This window comes from Perognathus longimembris, chromosome 5 (genome assembly GCF_023159225.1).
Source record: "Perognathus longimembris pacificus isolate PPM17 chromosome 5, ASM2315922v1, whole genome shotgun sequence".
Taxonomy (NCBI): domain Eukaryota; kingdom Metazoa; phylum Chordata; class Mammalia; order Rodentia; family Heteromyidae; genus Perognathus; species Perognathus longimembris.
Genome location: NC_063165.1, coordinates 4,841,651 through 4,860,608, shown reverse-complemented (window position 1 = coordinate 4,860,608; position 18,958 = coordinate 4,841,651). Strand labels below are relative to the sequence as shown.

The 18,958-nt window shown below is 55.3% G+C and overlaps 2 protein-coding genes across 8 annotated transcripts in view; one reads left to right on the top strand and one right to left on the bottom strand.

The window, feature by feature from the left end:
• Positions 1-5,260, top strand: part of Ttc3 (tetratricopeptide repeat domain 3) — a 108,021-nt gene extending 102,761 nt beyond the window's left edge. For all 6 annotated transcript variants that reach the window (XM_048346234.1, XM_048346233.1, XM_048346235.1 and 3 more), the window contains 2 exons: positions 2,610-2,702; positions 3,760-5,260. In XM_048346234.1, coding sequence (XP_048202191.1) covers positions 2,610-2,702; positions 3,760-3,834 — 168 coding nt within the window. In that variant the 3' untranslated portion in view covers positions 3,835-5,260. The remainder of the gene's footprint in view (positions 1-2,609; positions 2,703-3,759) is intronic.
• A 5,802-nt stretch (positions 5,261-11,062) lies between these two features.
• The window catches only part of Vps26c (VPS26 endosomal protein sorting factor C), a 15,899-nt gene continuing 8,003 nt past the window's right edge, over positions 11,063-18,958 (bottom strand). The window contains exons 2-8 of one of the 2 annotated variants that reach the window (XM_048346239.1): positions 16,675-16,818; positions 16,121-16,270; positions 15,062-15,142; positions 12,900-12,974; positions 12,164-12,314; positions 11,798-11,950; positions 11,063-11,618 (exon numbers count right to left, since the gene is read on the bottom strand). In XM_048346239.1, the coding sequence (XP_048202196.1) occupies positions 11,512-11,618; positions 11,798-11,950; positions 12,164-12,314; positions 12,900-12,974; positions 15,062-15,142; positions 16,121-16,270; positions 16,675-16,818 (861 nt within the window). In that variant the 3' untranslated portion in view covers positions 11,063-11,511. The remainder of the gene's footprint in view (positions 11,619-11,797; positions 11,951-12,163; positions 12,315-12,899; positions 12,975-15,061; positions 15,143-16,120; positions 16,271-16,674; positions 16,819-18,958) is intronic. The other variant, XM_048346240.1, reaches the window with a different exon arrangement.

Here is an 18,958-nt window from a genome sequence, read left to right as displayed (position 1 = left end):
AAATCAAGACTGGATACAATAGGCTCACACTGTAATTCTACCTACCAGGAGGCTCAGATCTGAGGATCATGGTTCAAAGCCAGACAGAGCAGGAAAATCTGAGCCTCTTTATCTCCAAAAAGCCAGAAGTAGAGCCATAGCTCAGTAGAGCACCAGCCTTGCACACAAGCTAATAAGCAAGAGCACAAGGTTCTGAGTTCAAGCCTTAAAACCCACACTAAACATAAAAACTAAGGAAATTGATCCAGAAGTGGTCCTGGGTTCATCCCATTCACTGAGGATTGGCATAGCCTAGAGCCGCATGCCGACTCCAACACAAAGCTTGTTGTTGCTGATGCCCCCTGCACCAGCCAGTGCCGGAGACCCGTGTCTCCTCGGCCCTCGTGGCTTCTGGTGCAGGGCATTTTCCTCAGTTGGGCAGCCGAGGCACCGGCGTGTGGATGACATTCAAGGAGCTGCAGCCCTGAGTCCCCAGGGAGTCAGCGGCTGCAGATGGCAGAGGGCCATTTTGTAAACTGGAGCTTGCACTGGGCCTCTTTTTATTCCTCCTGCACATTTTTGTTTTCTCCTAGTCTTTGGAGATTTTCCACACCATGTAGTCTGTGTTTCTAGAATGTCTCGACTCCCAAGAATTGGATCCCACGCTCTGTGGCCATCTGGCCCCGCGGGACTCTGGGACCTTGGCGTTTGTGTGCTGATGTGTTGCTGGCCATCCCACCACAAGGTGGACATGGTGTCAGCTGAAGGAAGGCGACCTCCTCTGCTTCACAGTGTTGAAAACAGTTTAAATTAAAAAGACAGTTCATTTAAATGTTATCAACTAATAGGAGAAAAAGTATTCAGTTGGGGCTTGATAATCATAGGTAGTTTGGGTTTTTTTTTAAGTGAGAGCAATTTGTTCTGTATCGTTAAATTACAAAAGCAATACATACTCACAGTACGAAAGCTAAGTGGTAAAAAGGCATGTGAGAGACCCCTGAGGCCGGATGTGGCGTCACACACCTGTGTTCCAGCTACGGGAGAGCTGGGGCCAGTTCAGGGCCAGCCTTGGCATGTATGGAGATGTCCACCTCAGAAACAAACCCCTCAAATCTACCCACCAATCAGCATTGTAGCTTTGGTGTTTCCTAAACTCTCATATGTTTGTGTGAATTTTGTCAAAACCGAGAACATTTTATACCCTTGGGGATATTTCAGGTTTTGTATTGTGTTGCCTTTTTCTGAGATACTGTGCCCGACTTTCCGCAGTAGCAGTTAAGCTAATTAGGTTTCTCCAGCTTCACCTGAGCTTTGCAAGGACTTGGCGAGGCCTTCCCTGTGCCTCGATTTCTTCCTGACCCTTGAGCCACCGTGGACAGCCATCAGCAGCTCCGAGCTTGTGCTACTGCTTAAGCCCAGTCTGAGTCCCTCTGTACCCTGGGGAAGACCAAAGCCCTCGAGAGGCTCAGGGCCAGCCCCGCCGCCAGGCACTGGCTGTCGCTCTCCTCCTTGACCTGAGTCCACTTGTGGGGCTTGGCTTTGCCGTCACTCAAATGTGTGGCTTTCTGGGGCCTGGGTTCCTGATCTGTAAAGGTCCAGGTAAGCAAGACTCACTTCCTTCTCAGGATGCTCAGAGCTAAGCAGTGAGTTAAGGGAAGGTGCTGCTGACCCCCGGGGTAAGTGGTGTGAGCTACAGGCAGAGGCGAGTGCTAGGTGGCACTCAGTGTCAGCACACTGAGACACAGAGGCCGGAAACCTTCCATTCACCTTGGTGCAGCGCCCCCCACACACCTGACCACACATACGCCCAATTTGTTCTATGTTGATAACAGAAGTAACTATGCTATGGGAACTTCAGAAAATAGTGTAAAAAGAAACAAGTCTTCCTTAAGAAGAAATACTCTCATTACTATTTTCTATCTCTTATCAGGTTCTTTCCTAGGCTCTCTGTAGACATTAATTCCCTTTATTTTTATATAATTGAATTATGTCAGCCAGGGATTTGTGACTCAGGCCTATAATCATAGTACTCAGGAGGCTGAGATCTGAGGATTGTAGGCAGGACAGTCCACAGTACTCATATCTCCAAGTAACCATCGAAAAGGTGGAAGTGGCGCTGTGGCTCAAGTGGTAGAGTGCTAGCCTTGAGCAAAAAGCTTAGGGGCAGCGCCCAAACCAGCACACACCCACAAAAATTGAATTATATGATAAACACCATCATATTACCTGCATTTCATCAGGGACAACTGTGTCAGGGATTAGAGACTTCCACTTTCACTGCTGCATGACCGCCCATTGTGTAGACAGTTTAGTTCCCTAGTAGATAGTGAGATGAGGGATTGATGTGGAATAGTAAGCGGGTACCACATGTTAAGTGTCGTGTGGAACAGACTTGTCGTGTTCTACCTGGGCATCTGTAGTAACTGAAGGACAGTGATCTTGGAAATCAGAACTCCAAAAGTGTACATTTCTTTGTATATTTTAATGTTTTTCTCAGAAACTGTTGAAAAAGTTTCTTGAGTCTGTCCAGTTGTAAATTGCCACACTTGGTGGAAGACGATTGATTGAAAGCCTTCATGGTGTGAATCGTGAGGAGCTGACGCCATGATCCCACGTGCTTGTCTCCACAGGCTCCCGACGAGAATCCCTGTGCACTGTGCCATGACGAGTTCAAGTCAAGAGCTCTGCGCACACTCAAGTGTGGGCACAAGGTTCACAAGGGGGTAAGGACTGTCGGCATTGTGTACCATACGTTGGGACTACTGCACATTTGAGAAATAAAGGCTTCTTTATTTTTCTAACGTCAGTTCTTAGGCTTCCAACATGGTTGTCTTTGCTAACCTCCACATGCCAGGTGTCCTGCAGTCAGTCCAGGGTCAGTGGTCCTGGGCCAAGGAGGGGGGCAGTGTGTGCAAGCGCACGTGCACAGCTCCACAGACCATCCTTTCTGTTGTCACATCATGCATAGGTAGCAGCTGGCTCCATTGGTTATGTTGGTGCTGAGATTCAAAGATGAATTCTCACATAACTAAATGAGTAAGCATTAGTTTGTCAGTGTTGTGTAGTTTGTAAAACTGGTTTAACATTATAACTAGTTCAGTCCCTTGTGCTGACCCTGGGAGATTCTGGTTCACACTTCCAAGACTTACCTGTTTTACTCATGTGTTCTGAGTACGAATACCAGTGCCCAGTACCCAGCTGCTAGGCGAGGACAGATCCGTTCTCGGCCAAGCTGGGTTATTAATCCATGCAAAGCAGATCAATACAAAGTGCTCCTTCGAAGGAACTGAGAGCGTTGGCAGAACATCCTTTGCAGTCTGCCCTTGCCTGCAGCCGGCTATCACGCCCGGCCAGGAGCCGCGGAAAGCTGCACTCGGCTGGCGGGGCTCGCGTGTGAGGGTGAGAGCCAAGCCCAGACAGGACGGGCTGGGAACTGGGTGATGGGTCCCAGGGTCATGGAAACGCCAACTTTCCTTCAGGGCAGGGGAAGCCACAGAGCTGCGGCGGGAGGGAGAGAGGGAGGGCGGGCGGGCAGCAGCAGCAGCAGGTATGGCGAGTGCCAGAGGCCAGGAAGCAGCCAGGGATGTTCACCTATCTGATTCTGAGTGAGATTCTTCCCAGGGCCTCATACAAACTCCTGACCTGAACACACATCACAGTCTGCAGACCGGGCGGCTGCAGCTCTGCCAGCCTCGGCGCTGACGGGAGCCATGCCTGTCAACAGGACACGTGGGCCGCGGGCTTCTCGGGCACTGACTTATCTTGTTGCCTCCTTTTCAGTGCTTTAAGCAGTGGCATAAAGGGCAGAGTGCTTGCCCCACCTGCGGCAGTGGCGACCTGATGAAAGAAGATTAGCCTCGTCCCCGGACCCGAGATCCGTGACGCCCGGAGCCACCTGCTGCCGCTCTGGCGTCCCCCTTCACTAGAGCACCCACCGCCCGCGGGTGCTGAACTGAAATGACAGCGCCCTACCTGCAAACAAGACCCGCGAAGACCCGTGTGCTGTGTCACAAAGCTAGTCAACGGAGTTGATAGGGAATAATCCCCCACTCTGATGAGAGTCCACGCGTGGCTTAGAGTCTCTCCCCACAGTCCCGCGTTGTCGCAGTTCACGCACGGGAGCTCTGGGGGGCAGACGACTTCTCTTGAGAAGTGTTGTGACAGGGTTTGAGTTATAAGACCTGGTCAGAAGCCCAAGGGTTCCTCTTTAGTATTTGAAAAACCTAGCAAGTGCCATAACAGATGATGCTGACCTTCATGTCTCTCGCGAGATCCACCATTCTAAAGATAGGCCTACATGTTCCTCAGAGGTCCTGCCTTTTCAAAGTGAGCTTTAAGTGAATCACGTTTTTATAATTTGTAAGTATTACAGAATATTGGCTGATAAAGACCAAAAGATCTTTTCACAAACCCCGTTTGCTTTGACTTTCCATTGCATTGCTTTATTTGCCCCCTTATAGATTTTCTTTGAAGTGCTTATTTTTCGTCCTTTTAAAATGCAATCTGATTTTTCAAAAACATTTTTTAGTATCAGACAGATCATTTTTACCCCTGGGATCGAGGCTGTGTATTCTTCCCAGTCCCCCCCCCCCCCCCCCGGCTTGTTCTCAGCATCCTGTGCTGTCTTGTCTGCCACCTTTGGGTGTCTTTGTGAGTGAGCAGGTGCTTGCGTATCTCCTGAGCACGATGCTGTGTAGAAGTGGGCGCCATTGTTCTCTCCTTAATCTCTTCCTACCACCAAAAAAGAAACATGACTAAGACAATCCTGAGGTGTTTGTGTCGCAGCCTTTCTGTGTTTGACATTTGTGTAAAGTAATGCATGCAGTCTTGTGCTGTGGCCTGAGAACAAAACTTCACTGCATTAGAAACTCCTGGAAATAGATATCCTTTGGTGACCAGAAGACTGGTAAATAGAGAAACAGGAGTTCTGGAAACATTCCATTTCCCTCAGGCATGAAAGTGTGGTTCGAAACCGTCTTTCAGTGTGTTCTTCGCCCACCAGAGCTGGGCGAGCGGATGTGGTCGCCTTCTGCCTGTGTTGTGTCTCCCCGTGAGTCATGGTGTCATAGTGGCTTAGTCTGCAGCGGCTCACCCCATGGCAGGAGGAGAGCCACCATCCGGATAATGTGTCCTGCTTCACTTCAAAGCCCTGTGAACATGCCTTACGTCTGTCCAGTGATTGTCAATAAACGAGCATTCAAAACGACCAGCAGTCTACTGTCGTCCTTGCCCGTGCTTTCTGCTTTCTCAGCTCGCTTCTTTGGATGCGTTGCCCCTAGCCTCGGCCCGCCGTGTTCCCGGTGGGAGTGGCTTCGTTTGGAAAGGACAGCTGGGCGGCATCTGAGAGGCTGCACCCAGCGCGGGGAGCGTTGCAGAGCCACCATCAAGCATTCCTTTGTGTCTAAATAAAGCTCGCCAAGCTCCACTCCACAAGATTGGCTATTTTTAAATCTGTGAATGGAACCTTTCTGCAGAGATGATAGAAAGTTTACTGTTTGAGGCTAAATTAAGAGATTTTTCATGTGAATACGTGTAGACACTGAAGATAATTGTATTCCTCACTTTCATTTTTTTTTAAGACATTGTGGATTCATGGACTAGTGAGGCTTTAAAAAGGACCTTTCATATATGTTGTACACTAAAAGATTAGAAAATTCTCAGGCTTACTCAAGTGTATTCAAAGTATCAGTACTAATTTTTAATGTGGTGGCATTTTTTTCAAAATAATGTATAGCTTAGGGCAATAACTACTTTTTAGATGATTTTTCCCTCCGAGGTGCCTCATCTATGTATGTTCTGATGAACCAGTAGTCTGGTAGGAAGCTGCAGCGGTGCCCGGCAAGGCAAAGCGTCAAGGACTGCAGACAGCAGGGAGTAGGCTGGTGAGACGCATTTCTCTAACAGGTGACCTCGGAGAAGTAGATTCCGGGAAACAGGTAAGAGCAGATGGACACTGTTCTCTTTGTGGCACGGTATTATTAGGAGGCAGCAACTGCAAAGGCAGAGGAGTGACGGGCGCTGTCAGAATGCAGGTGCACATGGAAAAGTTTAACGCCCCTAACGAGGGGTGTCATTAGAAGAGAACTGGCCGTGGGCCTTGTGTGATCCTCGATCTTCTCCACTCCGAGACAGCGGCCTGGGAGGCATGCGCATTCACGTAGCCACATACCACAAGGACTGGGGAGAAAAAACCAAGGCTGACATGAACCGCATCCACCCTCCAGGTGTCCTAGCACAAGCAAGGCACCGGTGTGAAGACCAGCTCACACCTGTCATCCTAGCTACTCAGGAGACTGAGATCTGAGGATCCCAGTTCAAAGCCACGTGGGGCAGGAAAGTCTATGAGACTCTTCCCTCCAATTAACCACCCAAAACCCAGAAGTGGCACTGTGGCTCAAGTGGTAGAGCGCTAGCCTTGAGCTGGCGCCCAGGCCCTGAGTTCAAGCCTCACAACCCACAAAGGTCATTTTGGAAGGGCACGTGTGTGAAAAGGTCACAATGAAACCTTGATGGTCTTAAAATAGGTCTTTCAGTTGAATAAGAGGTAAAGATGCAGTGGACACAGTCACAGTCTTTGTGAGAAAGTCTGAGCTAGTCGCAAAGCAGGAGTACAGGTAAATACAGCGCCAAGTGCTTGTCACGGTGTGGAAGGGGAGTGGGGCGTGTCGGGCTGGGGCTGGGGAGGTCGGGCGCGTCCTCAACGGCCCAAACTGCAAAGCTGGTACACAGTGGTTTGGGACCTGCGATCTCCCGGGTTGACTCCGGGGACACTGATTCCTTAGCAAAGGTTTCGCTTACTTAGTTGGTTTGGGGGGGGGGGGGTCTACTAAACGCGCCCTCACTGCAGGCTCTGTCCTGCCGCCTTGGGGGCCTGGCACGCTGTGCTGCTCCCTGGGGAAACGGGGTCTGCCCTCGGGCTCCTTGGCTTCAGGAAACACGTGGCCGAAGCCCTAGTGAGCCAACTGGGCAGGTCGAAAGCCCTCAGAAAGGCGACCCCAAGGCCCTAGCTGGATGAAGATTCGTTTGAGGAGAAGCGTGAGCTCAGAGCACGTAGGAATATCCGCTCCAGCCGGATCATGGTAAACTGAGGCTCCACAGGGAACTCTTCCTAGTCTCGGAATTCACAGGTGTCTCAAGCAACAGAAAGCGCCAGGCGCAAGAATGCCGAGCTGCGATGCTGGATTCGCCACGGGACGAGGCAGCCATGACACACAGGCCACCTGGGAGGGAGGGAGGGGGGCCTCCCCCAGACGGCCCGGCCAGCCCTGGGCCGCGCGCTCTCTCATGGGCCACTGTCTGCAGCGAATACCTGGAGGCCCCAGTGGGCACAGCCCCTGCCCTGTGAGGGCGCTTCCACCTTCACAGCCAGGTCTAAGGGCGCCCTGCCCGGCCCTTCACTCCTCCGTTCCAGCTGCTGTTTATTTGGTGATAGAAGGCTCTTAATTTAGATCTCCGTGCCCTGGGTTCCAAGAAACCTGCTGCCCGCTCGCAGCCCCGTGTCCTGAAGCGCACCCCCATTCCAGGGCTGAGCCGGCAGCCTCTGATGAGGGCCCCACGGGACACATGGGCTTTGTGCCTCCAGACGCTGCCCGGTGCCCGGGCCTCCCTGCTCAGAGCTGAAGTCTCTGGATGGGGGGGGGGGGCGGGGAGCACCTCACCTCTTCCTCCTGGAAGACTCCATCAATGGCCGCACTCATAGTCACTGCTCGGTTAACCAGTCTTCAAGCCACAAGTGGTGACTTCCAAAGCCAATGGCGCCAACGCCCGGCTGGCCTCAGGACCCCCGCCCAAGCTCTCCTCCGACTCGAAGACAGCCTTGGCTCAGGGCCGTCTCAGGCTACTGAGTGGAGCCGGCGGGGCTTGTGGTTCCTGTCCGCCAAGTACCGTAAAAGCGAACTGCCCAGCTTTTACCGATGGAGAATAGCACGGCCGCCGCAGGCCGTTCACGTCAGCTCGTGGCTTCCCTGTCGTCCAAGTCCGCTCAGCGCTCGGCATTCGGTTCAGGCTCCCACGCCACCTGAACATCTCAGATGACACAGGTGGGGAGCGCCTGGGGCCCCATTCACCCCGCCCCGGGCACCCCCCCCCAACACGCCAATAGAGGCCTTTTAATATGCGCTGCATCATGGCCTAGTCACCCTAACTGCTATGTAGAACTAGAACTTGCTGAGGAGGTCGCTCCAGCAGTAGCACTTGCCTGCGAGAACGAGGTCCCTAGTTCAAGCCTGAGGACTTACCCAACAACAACAAAGCCCACAAGGTTTAATAACAAGCATTAGACCTAATTCTCTAGGTCTTCTAGACATTATTCACTTGTCTTCCAGTTTTGAGTTGGTCTTTGAGCTGTGTGCGCATGCACACGCACACGTGCATCTGTAGTGGGGCTTAAACTCGGCCTAGGTGAGGTTCTTTAGCGCTTCCACTCTACCGAGTGAGCCACACCTCCACTTCCTGCTTTGTGGTGGCTAACTGGAGTTAAGAAGCTCAGACTGGGCTGGGAATATGGCCTGGTGGTAGAGTGTTTGCCTCACATACATGAAGCCCTGGGTTCGATCCACAGCACCACATATATAGAAAAAGCCAGAGGTAGTGCTGTGGCTACAAAAACAAAAAACCTCAGACTTTCTTGCTTGGGCTGTCTTTGAACCCCAGTCCTCGGAACCCAGCCTCTTGAGTAGCGTTTTGTAACTACTGCAAATCACGTAATTTTGCTTTTAACAGTTATATTTTCTAGTTTGCACAGGACATCTGCCATTACTTTGTGCACTGGGATTGTGTGCACTGTGTCTCTCAGCCGTTTTCAGTGTTTTTGTTTTTTTTGGTGGGGGGGCAGTCCTGGGCCTTGAACTCAGGGCCTGAGCACTGTCTCTAGCTTCTCTTTGCTCAAGGCTAGCACTCTGCCACTTGAGCCACAGCGCCACTTCTGGCATCTTCTATATATGTGGTGCTGGGGAATTGAACCCAGGGCCTCATGTATATGAGGCAGGCACTCTTGCCACTAGGCCATATCCCCAGCCCTTCAGTGTTCTTTATTGTACTGAACTCGGGGCCTCACCCTTCCTTGCTAGGCTGGCACTCGGCCACTGAGCCCCTTTCTTCACACTGTACGCCTACTGTTTTAACTGCATTGTTTCTTCCGTCCTCCGTGCTTGGTGATATGTCAGCCTCCTCCACACGATGACCGTGAGTCGGGAGAGTTTGCTGCTGCTATTTTATTAAACAGGTTCTCAATGCCTCTGCTTCTATGCCCATTATCCATAGGCTTGGTCTCTTGATGAAATCTGGGATGCCTTAGAAAGTTTCATTTTCTGTTTCAAATGTTTTCCAATGTCTCTGTTTGAGCAAGGCGCTGGTGTCTCAAGCCTGTGATCCTAGCTACTCAGGAGGCTGACATCTGAGGATCTCAGTTCAAAGCCAGCCAGGGCAGGAAAGTCCATGAGAGTCCATGAGGATTACAGGTGTGAGCCACTGGCACCCCGACTTTCTTTAGCATTTCTTCTGTGTGCTTCGTGGGATTTTTTTTTAACTTAGTATTTATTCAAAATACATACATTTGAGACAGGGTGTTGTTATGGAGCCTGGGCTGGTCTTTTTCATTGTTGTTGGAAGTGGTAGTCATGGGGCTTGAACTCATGCATGGCCTTGGTGCCATCGTCCCTCAGCTTTTTGTGCAAGGCTAGCCCTCTACCACTTAGAGCCACAGCTCCACTTCCGGTTTTCTGGTGGCTAATTGTAGATAAGTCTCATGGACCTTCCTGCCTGGGCTACCTTTGAACCTCCGTCCTCAGATCATCATCTGGCCCCGAGTAGCTTCAATTACAGGCACGAGACACCAGAGCTTGGCTCTGGGCTGGTCTTGAACTCAGCATCCTCTCAAGCACTGCATTACAGGTGTGAAACACTATGCCCAGTGTTCCCCTAACGTCCTACAGCTTGGGTGGATTAGTAACCAGCCCCTGGATGTCTGAGAATCCCTTCCTGTTTGTGGGTCCCTTGTGACGAGCCCCAGCCTTTACCGCCAGCCTTCCACTTTCACCGGGGCGCCTGCGGCTTCTGACAAGTCCGCGGCTTCTGACAAGTCCCCGGCTTTTGTCTGCCTGTAATTGGCTTTTCCTCTGACTGCTTTCTAAGAGATTGGGGTTTCGAGCAAGTAGATTTGGATGTGCCTTGGTAAGAGTTTTCTAGGGTTTACAGCTCACTGTGCTTTTTGGACTTGTAAGGTTATTAAATTCTCAAATGTGGGGCTAGGATGGAGCTCAGTGGTGAAGCATTTGCCTAGCGAGTGCAACTTCCTGGGTCCAATCCCCCGTACTCCAAAAAGACCAAAACATGCACTTGAAATTCTCAAATATTACTTATACTTACATCTTTGCATCTTTTCTTGGCCTTTACCTTGCAACTGACACGGCTCATAATTATAATAATTTTTCTGATTTTGGAAGTCATTGTGTTGTTTTTAAGTGCAATTTTTCTCCCTTTAATACTGCTGTTCATCGCACTAAATGCATTTTCGTCTCAGACACTGTAATTTTCAGCTCTAGAAGTTTCCAAGAGTCTGTGTCTAATTAATATGCTTAACATTTCCGGTACTTTTATTTTCTTTCTACCTCTTCTCCATGCCTGTCTCCTCTTCCTGTCTCCCTCTCTCCTTTTTCCCTTCTTCTCTACCCCAGGGTCTAGCTGTATGGCCCAGGTTGTCTTGGAATGCTGAATGCTCTTGTTGCGGGGGTGGGGGTGGGGGGTCCATACCCTGGGTCTACATTTCCTGTTCTTTTTAAGTTAAACATAGAATGTGGCCACAGTAACCATCTTACTACCCTTCTCCCGTTCTGGTCCTTTCTGGTTTGTTCTACTGAGCTTTCCTCATCACTGTGTGTCTACTCTGCTGCTTTGCGGGCGTAGTAGTTTCTGGCTGAATGTGTGACTTGGTCGTCTAGTTTGCAGGAATTCTTTCATTCGGCATATGTGAGGCTCTGGAACTTGGCCTGGCCGGCGCTCGGAGCGTCCCGAATCCCGCTGATAATGCTGGGTCCCATTTCTCCCGGGGCCTCTCCCGCCGGAAGCACTAAGCGCACACACATACTGAATAAACGAATGGGGTTTATGCTCTTACTTCAGAGGCAAAGGAAAAGAGTTCCTGTGTCCCAACTTTTCTTCCCCGGCTGTGTGGAAGGGGCCGGGCGTTCTCCCAAGAGGCCGCGGCAGCCTGGGTCAGCCTGACCCGCAGCCGGTCATCAGCGCCCCCGCGCTCTGTCACCACACCCCAGGGCCCTGGCAGGAGGAAGGCCTGGGGGGGCGGGGGGGGGGAGTGACTGTGCGGAACGGAATCCGCCGGTCCCCAGCCTTCTCTGCCCTGACCCGGGGCCTTGTCCTCTCTGCCAGCCTGGGGACCGGGCCCTGCAGGAGGAGCTGGAGGCCACCAGAGCGCCCCAAGCCCGGGGGCAGGGGGGGGGGCTGCGGGGCGCTCCTCCAGTCACGGGGCCACCTGCCGCCTGCGTCCCCCGTGGGGTCCACCGCGGGAGGGGGGCGGCGTCACACGGCCCCGGGCTTGGCGGGCTCGGTGCGGCACAGGCGGAGCGGGAAGTTCTCCGTGATGAGGTGGTCACCGTGGAGCAGCACCACCACGTTCACCTCGAACTCTGCGGGAGGCACGGCCGGCGGTCAGGGCGGGGCGGTGGGCGGGGCGGGGCAAGCAGAGTGGGGCGGGGCGGTGGGCGGGGCGCGCGGTGGGCGGGGCGCGCAGAGTGGGGCGGGGCGGTGGGCGGGGCGCGCAGAGTGGGGCGGGGCGGTGGGCGGGGCGCGGGCGCGGGCCGCTCACCCACTTTGAAGTTGGTGGTCTCGAGCGTGGGGCAGGTGAAGAGCCGCGGGAAGACCATGTGGATGGGCACCGGCAGGCCGCGGCACACGTCGCCCTCGGCGATCTGGATGTTCTGGATCTCGGTGGCGTCGCGGGCGTAGCCCTCCGCGCAGCCTGGGCACGAGGGGCGGGGCGTGACCGGGAGCCGGCCCATTCCAGAAGGTTCCAGCCCCTCGACGCCCGGGCACCGGATTTAATGTGCCCGCCCCGCTCCCGGAGCCTGGTCCCCGGGCTGGTGCGGTGCCCGGCGGGCCGGGCCGCGTGGGGGAGGCCGGCCTCCCGGGCGGGGTGTCCACCGCCTCCCCCCGCCCCCGCCGCGGGCCTCACCGCAGGTCTCCACGCGGACCAGCTGCAGCTCGATGCTGCGCACGGCGGCCTCCGAGTGCTCCACCACCAGCTCGCCCGTCAGCGGCTGCGCGATGGCGCAGCTGGTGGAGCTGAGGTGGCCGCGGATGAGGAACTTGGGGAGCGAGGCTCGCTGCAACCACAAGGGCGAGGCATGGGCGGGGGGACGGGACACTGCTGGAGCCCCGGTCCGCGGAGCGACCCCCGCCGCCGCCGCCACGTGCATCTGCAGGGCGGGCCACTCCGGGAATCACCCCGCATCTCCTCCCGCCCGGGATGGTCCCGCGGGGGGAGGGGGTGGGGGGGTCACGGGGGGGGGGCGGAAGCGGCTCCGGACGCAGAGCGCGGGCTTTGCTTTGAGCTGGAGAGCTCGGGGCCGGCGCCCAGGCCCAGAGTTCAAGCCCCACCACCGACGAGGGGAAAGACAGGTCCGAGGGCGGCTGGAAGCAGGGCGCGCGGGAGCTCGAGGCCCAGCGCTGCAGAGGCCGGGTGGGAAGGTCTGGGAGGGCCGGGCCGGGCCAGCGCGGGCAGCCCACCCCGGGAGATGACGAGCGCCCCTCAGGGCGCCCTTTCCCAAGCCGTCAGGGAGCTCGGCGTGAGGGGCGGAATGCCAGGCTGGGCAGGGACCTCGGTTAGGGAGGACGGGCGCGGCCTGCAGCGGCCCTAGGTCCCCGGGCCGCCGCCCCTGGGGAGGCCCCGCCGCGTGGGGCGCGGTTACCTCTTTGACGTTCTGCAAGGTTTCCGGTGTGATCGTGAAGTCCACGGGACTCGGCGTCAGCTTCCCCTTTTGAGGCTACGCGGAGGGAAAAGCACAAGCCCGGGGTGAGCGCCCGGAGGCGGAGGCTGAAAGGCAGCACGGGGAGCCCGAGGGGCCTGGAGAGGGGCAGGAACCAATTCCGATCTGCGCAACCGCGCGTGTCCTAGGTCTCATGTCACAGAGGCTCCCATCTCCCAGGGAAAGGCAGGGCTCGGAGGAGAGAACTCCTGGGAGGTGCTGAATCTGAGCTGGCACGTGGCTGTCACCCTTCCCTGGTGGCCGCACTCAGAAACCGAGGCACAGAGCGCCAGGCCTTGTTAGCTGAGTGGCCCGACTGGAGTTTGGCCAGGGCAGTGCCAGAGCTGCAGAATCACCCAAATCCACCCCGCGGTCCACTTCCCAGCCCATCCGGAGCCCAGCTGCTCCCGAGCATGGTGACTGCTCGGACCCAGGGCCCAAAGGGCCAGCCAGAGCCCCAGGGCAGCGGGAGGGAGGGCCTGCCTTGGGTGCCAGGTCCATGCACCTCCCCCAGGCTGATACTGCAAGACACGTCTGGAGTACACTGTCACGTAGTGAACAGTGCGCGTGTGGACACATTCTTAGCGAGAATACTCTTCCTATACCACACTGCACGGCCTGCTCCCACGTTCCTGAGGGCCCCGGGCGACCCTGCCCGGACAGGCTGGGAGACTGAGGCGCGGCCTCCCCACGGGGGCCTGGGCTGGAGCAGGCCATGCTTGGGCTCCTTCCTCAAAACATTCAAGGCTCTCGTTCCTAAGGACACGGGCGTCCGGGTGGCACTTGAGGAAGTAACTCGGCTTGGCTTTGAGGCTCTTTTTTGGAATTAGAGAAACAACTCAGCTAAACCAAATAACATCCAAAGAGGAAAAAAATAGGTTCAGCTCATTTTACACAACACAATTTACCATGGAGACATACACGCTGGGATCTGACGATCCCCTATCAAAGCCAGCCCAGGCAGAAGTCCACCAGACTGTCATCTCCAGTTAACCACCAAGAAACCCGAGCTGGAGCTGTGGCTCAAGGGGTAGAGGGCCAGGGTGTGAGTGGAAAGAAGCTAAGGGCCCGGGCCAGGCCCCGTATCAAACCCCAGGACGGGCATGTGCGTCCAGTAAACGCATTACATGGATGACCACACATAAACGAGGTGAATCTCGCCTTCTCACTCGCGGCCCGGGGGCTCTGGAGGCACTGAGCAGGGAGGGGAGGCGGGCCTGGGTTATGGGGCCGAGTGCGGCGGTCCCCGGGCTCGGTGGGGGTTCTGAGTAGCCCGGCCGGAACCGGCAGTGCCATGGGGCAGCTTTCAGGGTGAGGGAGGCCGCAGGAGCAGACTCCCCAGCTACCCCGCGCTCCTCTTCTGGGACCCCACCCCCCGTTCTGTCAACCCGTCCTGGAACACCTAGCTGTACGGTCCATTTGCTGAGGGTGGGGACCAGGCCAGCAAGGGGGAAGGACAGTCCCTTGGTCAGAGAATGAGGGAGCGGAAGGTCGAGGTGCGGCTGCCTCTGTCCCTGAGACAGAACCTGGGGGGGGGGGGGGGGGCGTGGTCCGGGCTCTGCCACATCGCTGCCCACTCTGTGTGCCCAAGGTCTGGGCTCTGCCACAAACACCCCTTCCCACGTGGGGGCGAGAGGTCAATTTCTCAACCTGGAATTGACCTACTTTTTTTTTTCCCCAGATGCTTGGTTTTGGACTCAGAGCGCTGTGCTTTCTAGGGTGGTGCTCTACTACTTGAGCCGCACCACCAGCCCAGCTTTTTGTTGGCTAACTGGAGAAAAGTCTCACAGACTGTTCTGGCTGAGCTGGCACAGGGCCTCAGCGTCCTGAGCACGCAGGACTCCCCGCGTGGGCCACCCAGCACCGGCCAGGTGACTGCAACACACCAGCAGATGTCAGGACGGCCTCAGTGTTCTCCCGGGCAGGAGTGGCAGCGCGGCAGGGCTGGAGCACCCTCCACGGGCGGCGCCACAGCGCCCGGGGGCCGCGCGCACGCCTGGCGCGGGGCGCAGGGCCGGCCGGCTCCCCGCTTCCTGTCCTCAGTGGGGCGCACACCCTGCCTCTGCTGACGCCCGCGCGAGATGGAGGGCGGGGCGTCTGCTTACGGTGGAGTGCACGATGAACTCGCAGGTCCTGGTCAGGTCCTTGGCCAGCAGGGACCGCTTCATGTCGCAGCGCAGCGTGTACTGGGGGGAGAGGGCGGCGTCAGGCCGGGCTCCGTCCAGCTCCGCGCCCAACCTCCCCAGCGGGTGACTGCGCCCCGCACAACCAGCACCGAGGGGGAGGAGCTGATGGGCAGAACCAAGGCGTCGCTCCCCCGTAGCCCGCCGCGCCCTGAAGCCGGGGCGCCCCCATCTCACCCGGCGCCCCCCACGGCGCGCCTCACCTGAGCCCCGCTCCCGCGCTCCGCACTGGGGACCCCAGGCTGCGGGAGGGGACGGACAGACACGCGTGGGGGCCCAGGGCAGAAGTCCCCAGGAGAGCAGCGGGCACCGAGCACCAGGCCAAGCTCGGCCGCCCACGCTCGCACTCCAGCACTAGGAGGCCCGGGAAGGAGCCTCGCGCGCCCGCCCCGACCCCGGCGCCCGCCACACTCGCCCCTCACACTCACCCGAGGGGGGACTGAGGGAGAACGACTTAAGAAACTGCAATATATGCAAAGGTAGAGAGTGGGCAGAGGGGCTGGGGTATGGCCTAGTGGCAAGAGAGCTCGCCTCGTATACATGAGGCCCTGGGTTCGATTCCCCAGCACCACATATACAGAAAACGGCCAGAGGTGGCGCTGTGGCTCAAGTGACAGAGTGCTAGCTTTGAGCAAAAAAGAAGCCAGGGACAGTGCTCAGGCCCTGAGTCCAAGGCCCAGGACTGGCCAAAAAAAAGCTAAGGGACAGCACCCAGGCTCTGAGTTCAAGAGACTGGCCCTTGCATACACGTGCACACGCATGCACACACACACACTCACGCACACACACAATGGCTGAATGAGCTGGGAATATAGCTCAGAAGACAGACCCAAAATGTGGTGAGCAGGGCAAACCCAGCAGCAGCACAGCATGTGTAGATGAGTACACGAGGTGCCACGGGAGACCTGGGGCTCCACTCTGGCTTCCATCTCTCAGGCAGCAGCAGGCAGAAGAGGTGCACGGGCGGGGTGGGGAACGCACCTGAATGTTGACAAACACGCCATGGTAGGTCTCGTACAGGACCTTGTTCCCCTTCACGTGCAGAGGAAACTCGAAGGGAACCTCCGTCCTGCCGCTGGGAAACTTCCCTGGCTTCACCATTTCTATGGTGCTGCTGATAATCTGGATTGGCTGTAAGCAAAAAGCAACGCAGTGATCGGCGTGCGCCTGGGCCCCGCATTCAGATATGAATCGTTCAAACTTGAAGCTGGGCACTGGCGGCTCACGTCTGTAGTCCTGGCTCCTCAGGAGGCTGAGATCCGAGGACAGAAGTTCAAAGCTAGGCAGAAAAGCCCCTCTGCTTGTTTGCTCAAGGCTGGTGCTCTACCACTCGATTCTTATTTCCAATCAGCCATCAGGAAGACGGAAGTAGAGCTGCGGCTCAAGGGGTAGAGAGCCAGCCTCGAGGGAAAAAGCCAAACGAGAGATGGAGGCTAAGTTCAAGACCCAGAATGACACATACATGCCAACAAGTTACATTAATAAATAGAAGCGAGGTGAAAGCAGAGTGCAGCTGGTGAGCTGGCTGTTCTCACCTTCACGGAATTGTAGAAGGCCTCGAACACGCCCACGCTCTTGGCGCTGAGCTGGAGGTTCACGGTGCCTTCCATGGTCAGGAGCACGCCCTGGTGCTGCACGGGGTCCTTGCTGGCGACCACCACCACGCCCGACAGCATCTCCTGGGGGACAGCACAGCCTCTGAGCACTGCCTCGCGGTGATGGGAAACAAGCATCCTGAGCTCCTTCAAGGATTCAGCCGACAACAGGGACACTGGAATCGGGCTCCAGCCGTCGGCACCCACTGACTGCCGAGACACAGCCAGGAGGACAGGGAGGGATGGGGGGGGGTCCACCCCACGCCCCCATCCCAGGCCCCTCCCCCACCCCCACCCTCACCCCAGGCTGGGAGAATTCCAAGGGCCACCCGAGTCCCAAGGATGGGTGGCTCTGCGTGGCGAGCTTAGCGTGAAGTGACACAGGGCCATTCATGCGCGTCCCTTGGTGGGGGGGGGCCCAGGACAGCTTGTTTGTTGAAACATTTTTCCCCAGGCGGGCCTTGAGCCTGCTGAGTAGCTGAGATTAGGTGTGAGCTACCATGCCAGGCAGGAAAAGCATTTTTACCAAGCTCTTCTATGATGGGAAATTCAGGGAACAGGAATATTCCGTGCTCCCTAAATATGGCATGAATTTCGGTTTCATTCCTTACCACCCCTCCAAAATCTCTGAAATATAAATTAAAACAGGTTTGGAAGTTCTCAGTGGTGGAGGGTTTGCTTAGGATGTGTGTGAGACCTAAATTCAATCCCAGTTCTGCAAACAACAGAGAGCCATACAAACAACACGGAAAGCAAAGAAAATAGACTATAAAGACAGATGCTTTAAACACACTCCTTATAGCAAAACAGCAATGGCAAAATTAATTCCAAACGTGTCATATCAACAAATAGGCTAAATTTTTCACGTCACATCATACATTCACATTATAAGGCAAAACCCAATTTTATGTGATAGGACAGAGAAGCACCTGAAATGCCCAGATGAAGAGGAAGGAGGAGCTGGAGCTCGGTGGCTCAGCCACTGGAGGCTGCCACGCCAGCTAGCCAGCCAATAGCCAGGACGGAGGCGTGGCTCTCGTGAGGGGCACTGCAAGCTGGGCAGGCATGAAGCTCTGAAATCAAGCCCTGGGGCTACCAAAAAGGAGAGGAGGAAGGATGAGCAAAGGCACAGAGAAAATAACTCATGGGCTGCAATTCTGGTACCAGACGACTCAACTCGGGGAATCATGGCATCAACAAGAGAAGGGTACAGAATTCTGAAGTGAGCAACCCACAGAGGCAGGCATGCAATCTGTGGGTGAAGACTCCCGCTGGAACACTCACACAGCACTTGAGGGGTGGGAGCGGCCAAATCTGTCCGTCTACTTTTGGACCACAAAGAGGAAAGTAGACAGAAGGCAAGGAGATAGACAATGTCCCTGACATATCAGCCAATGACAATGCAGTGTTGTGTGCAGAACTCTCCCATGGTGCTTAACTCCCAACTTTACTTCAGAGGGTGCTGGTCTCATTCTGCCCATCCCAAGGAGAGTTTCAACACAGCAGGGGGAGGAGGAGGCCAGCACCCACCAGCCTGCTTCATTCAGAGTCCAGGACCGGCAGCTTACAAAGGAGAAAATGGGAAAGAGACTGACCCAACGGCTGGACCTATACTTTTTGGGTTAAATCTTCTAGTAATACCTGTAATCCAGCTACTCAGGAGGCAAGAATAAAAAGGATGAATCATAGTTTGAGGGCAGGCAAAAAGTTACTAAGACCTCCTCTCAACCAACAAGTGGGGTAGGATGGTATAGTCCAGTCATCCCAGCTATTCAGGAGGGTGTACCTAGGAGGCCTGCAATCTGAGGCTGCTCTGGACAAAAATGGTGGCGGGAATGGTCTCATCCAAACAGAGCAGCTCTGCTGTACCTGCCTGGAAATGACTTTAGTGGGCACTATATTTATAAAAACTCACAATTATTAGAATTGCCTAAGCTTCCATTTACTAAATGTCATGGCTTCAATTACCCTTGAGTGGTCTTATCCTAAACAGCGCGCGCTCCCTTTCTGGAGTTACTTACAAGGAGGATTTTACAAGAGGGAAGGCAAACATAGTTTGCACTGCCTTGAGGAGGAAGCTATGTCTGAGCCTGAATCTTTTTTTGTCTACAGGTAAGAGCCCTTCCCTGACGACACGATGCATCCAGAAAAAAATCTCGTGTGTGAGTAAGCTACAGACCATCAAAACTGGAAAGAATTCTTCATTCTAATCAAGTTTCTTTAA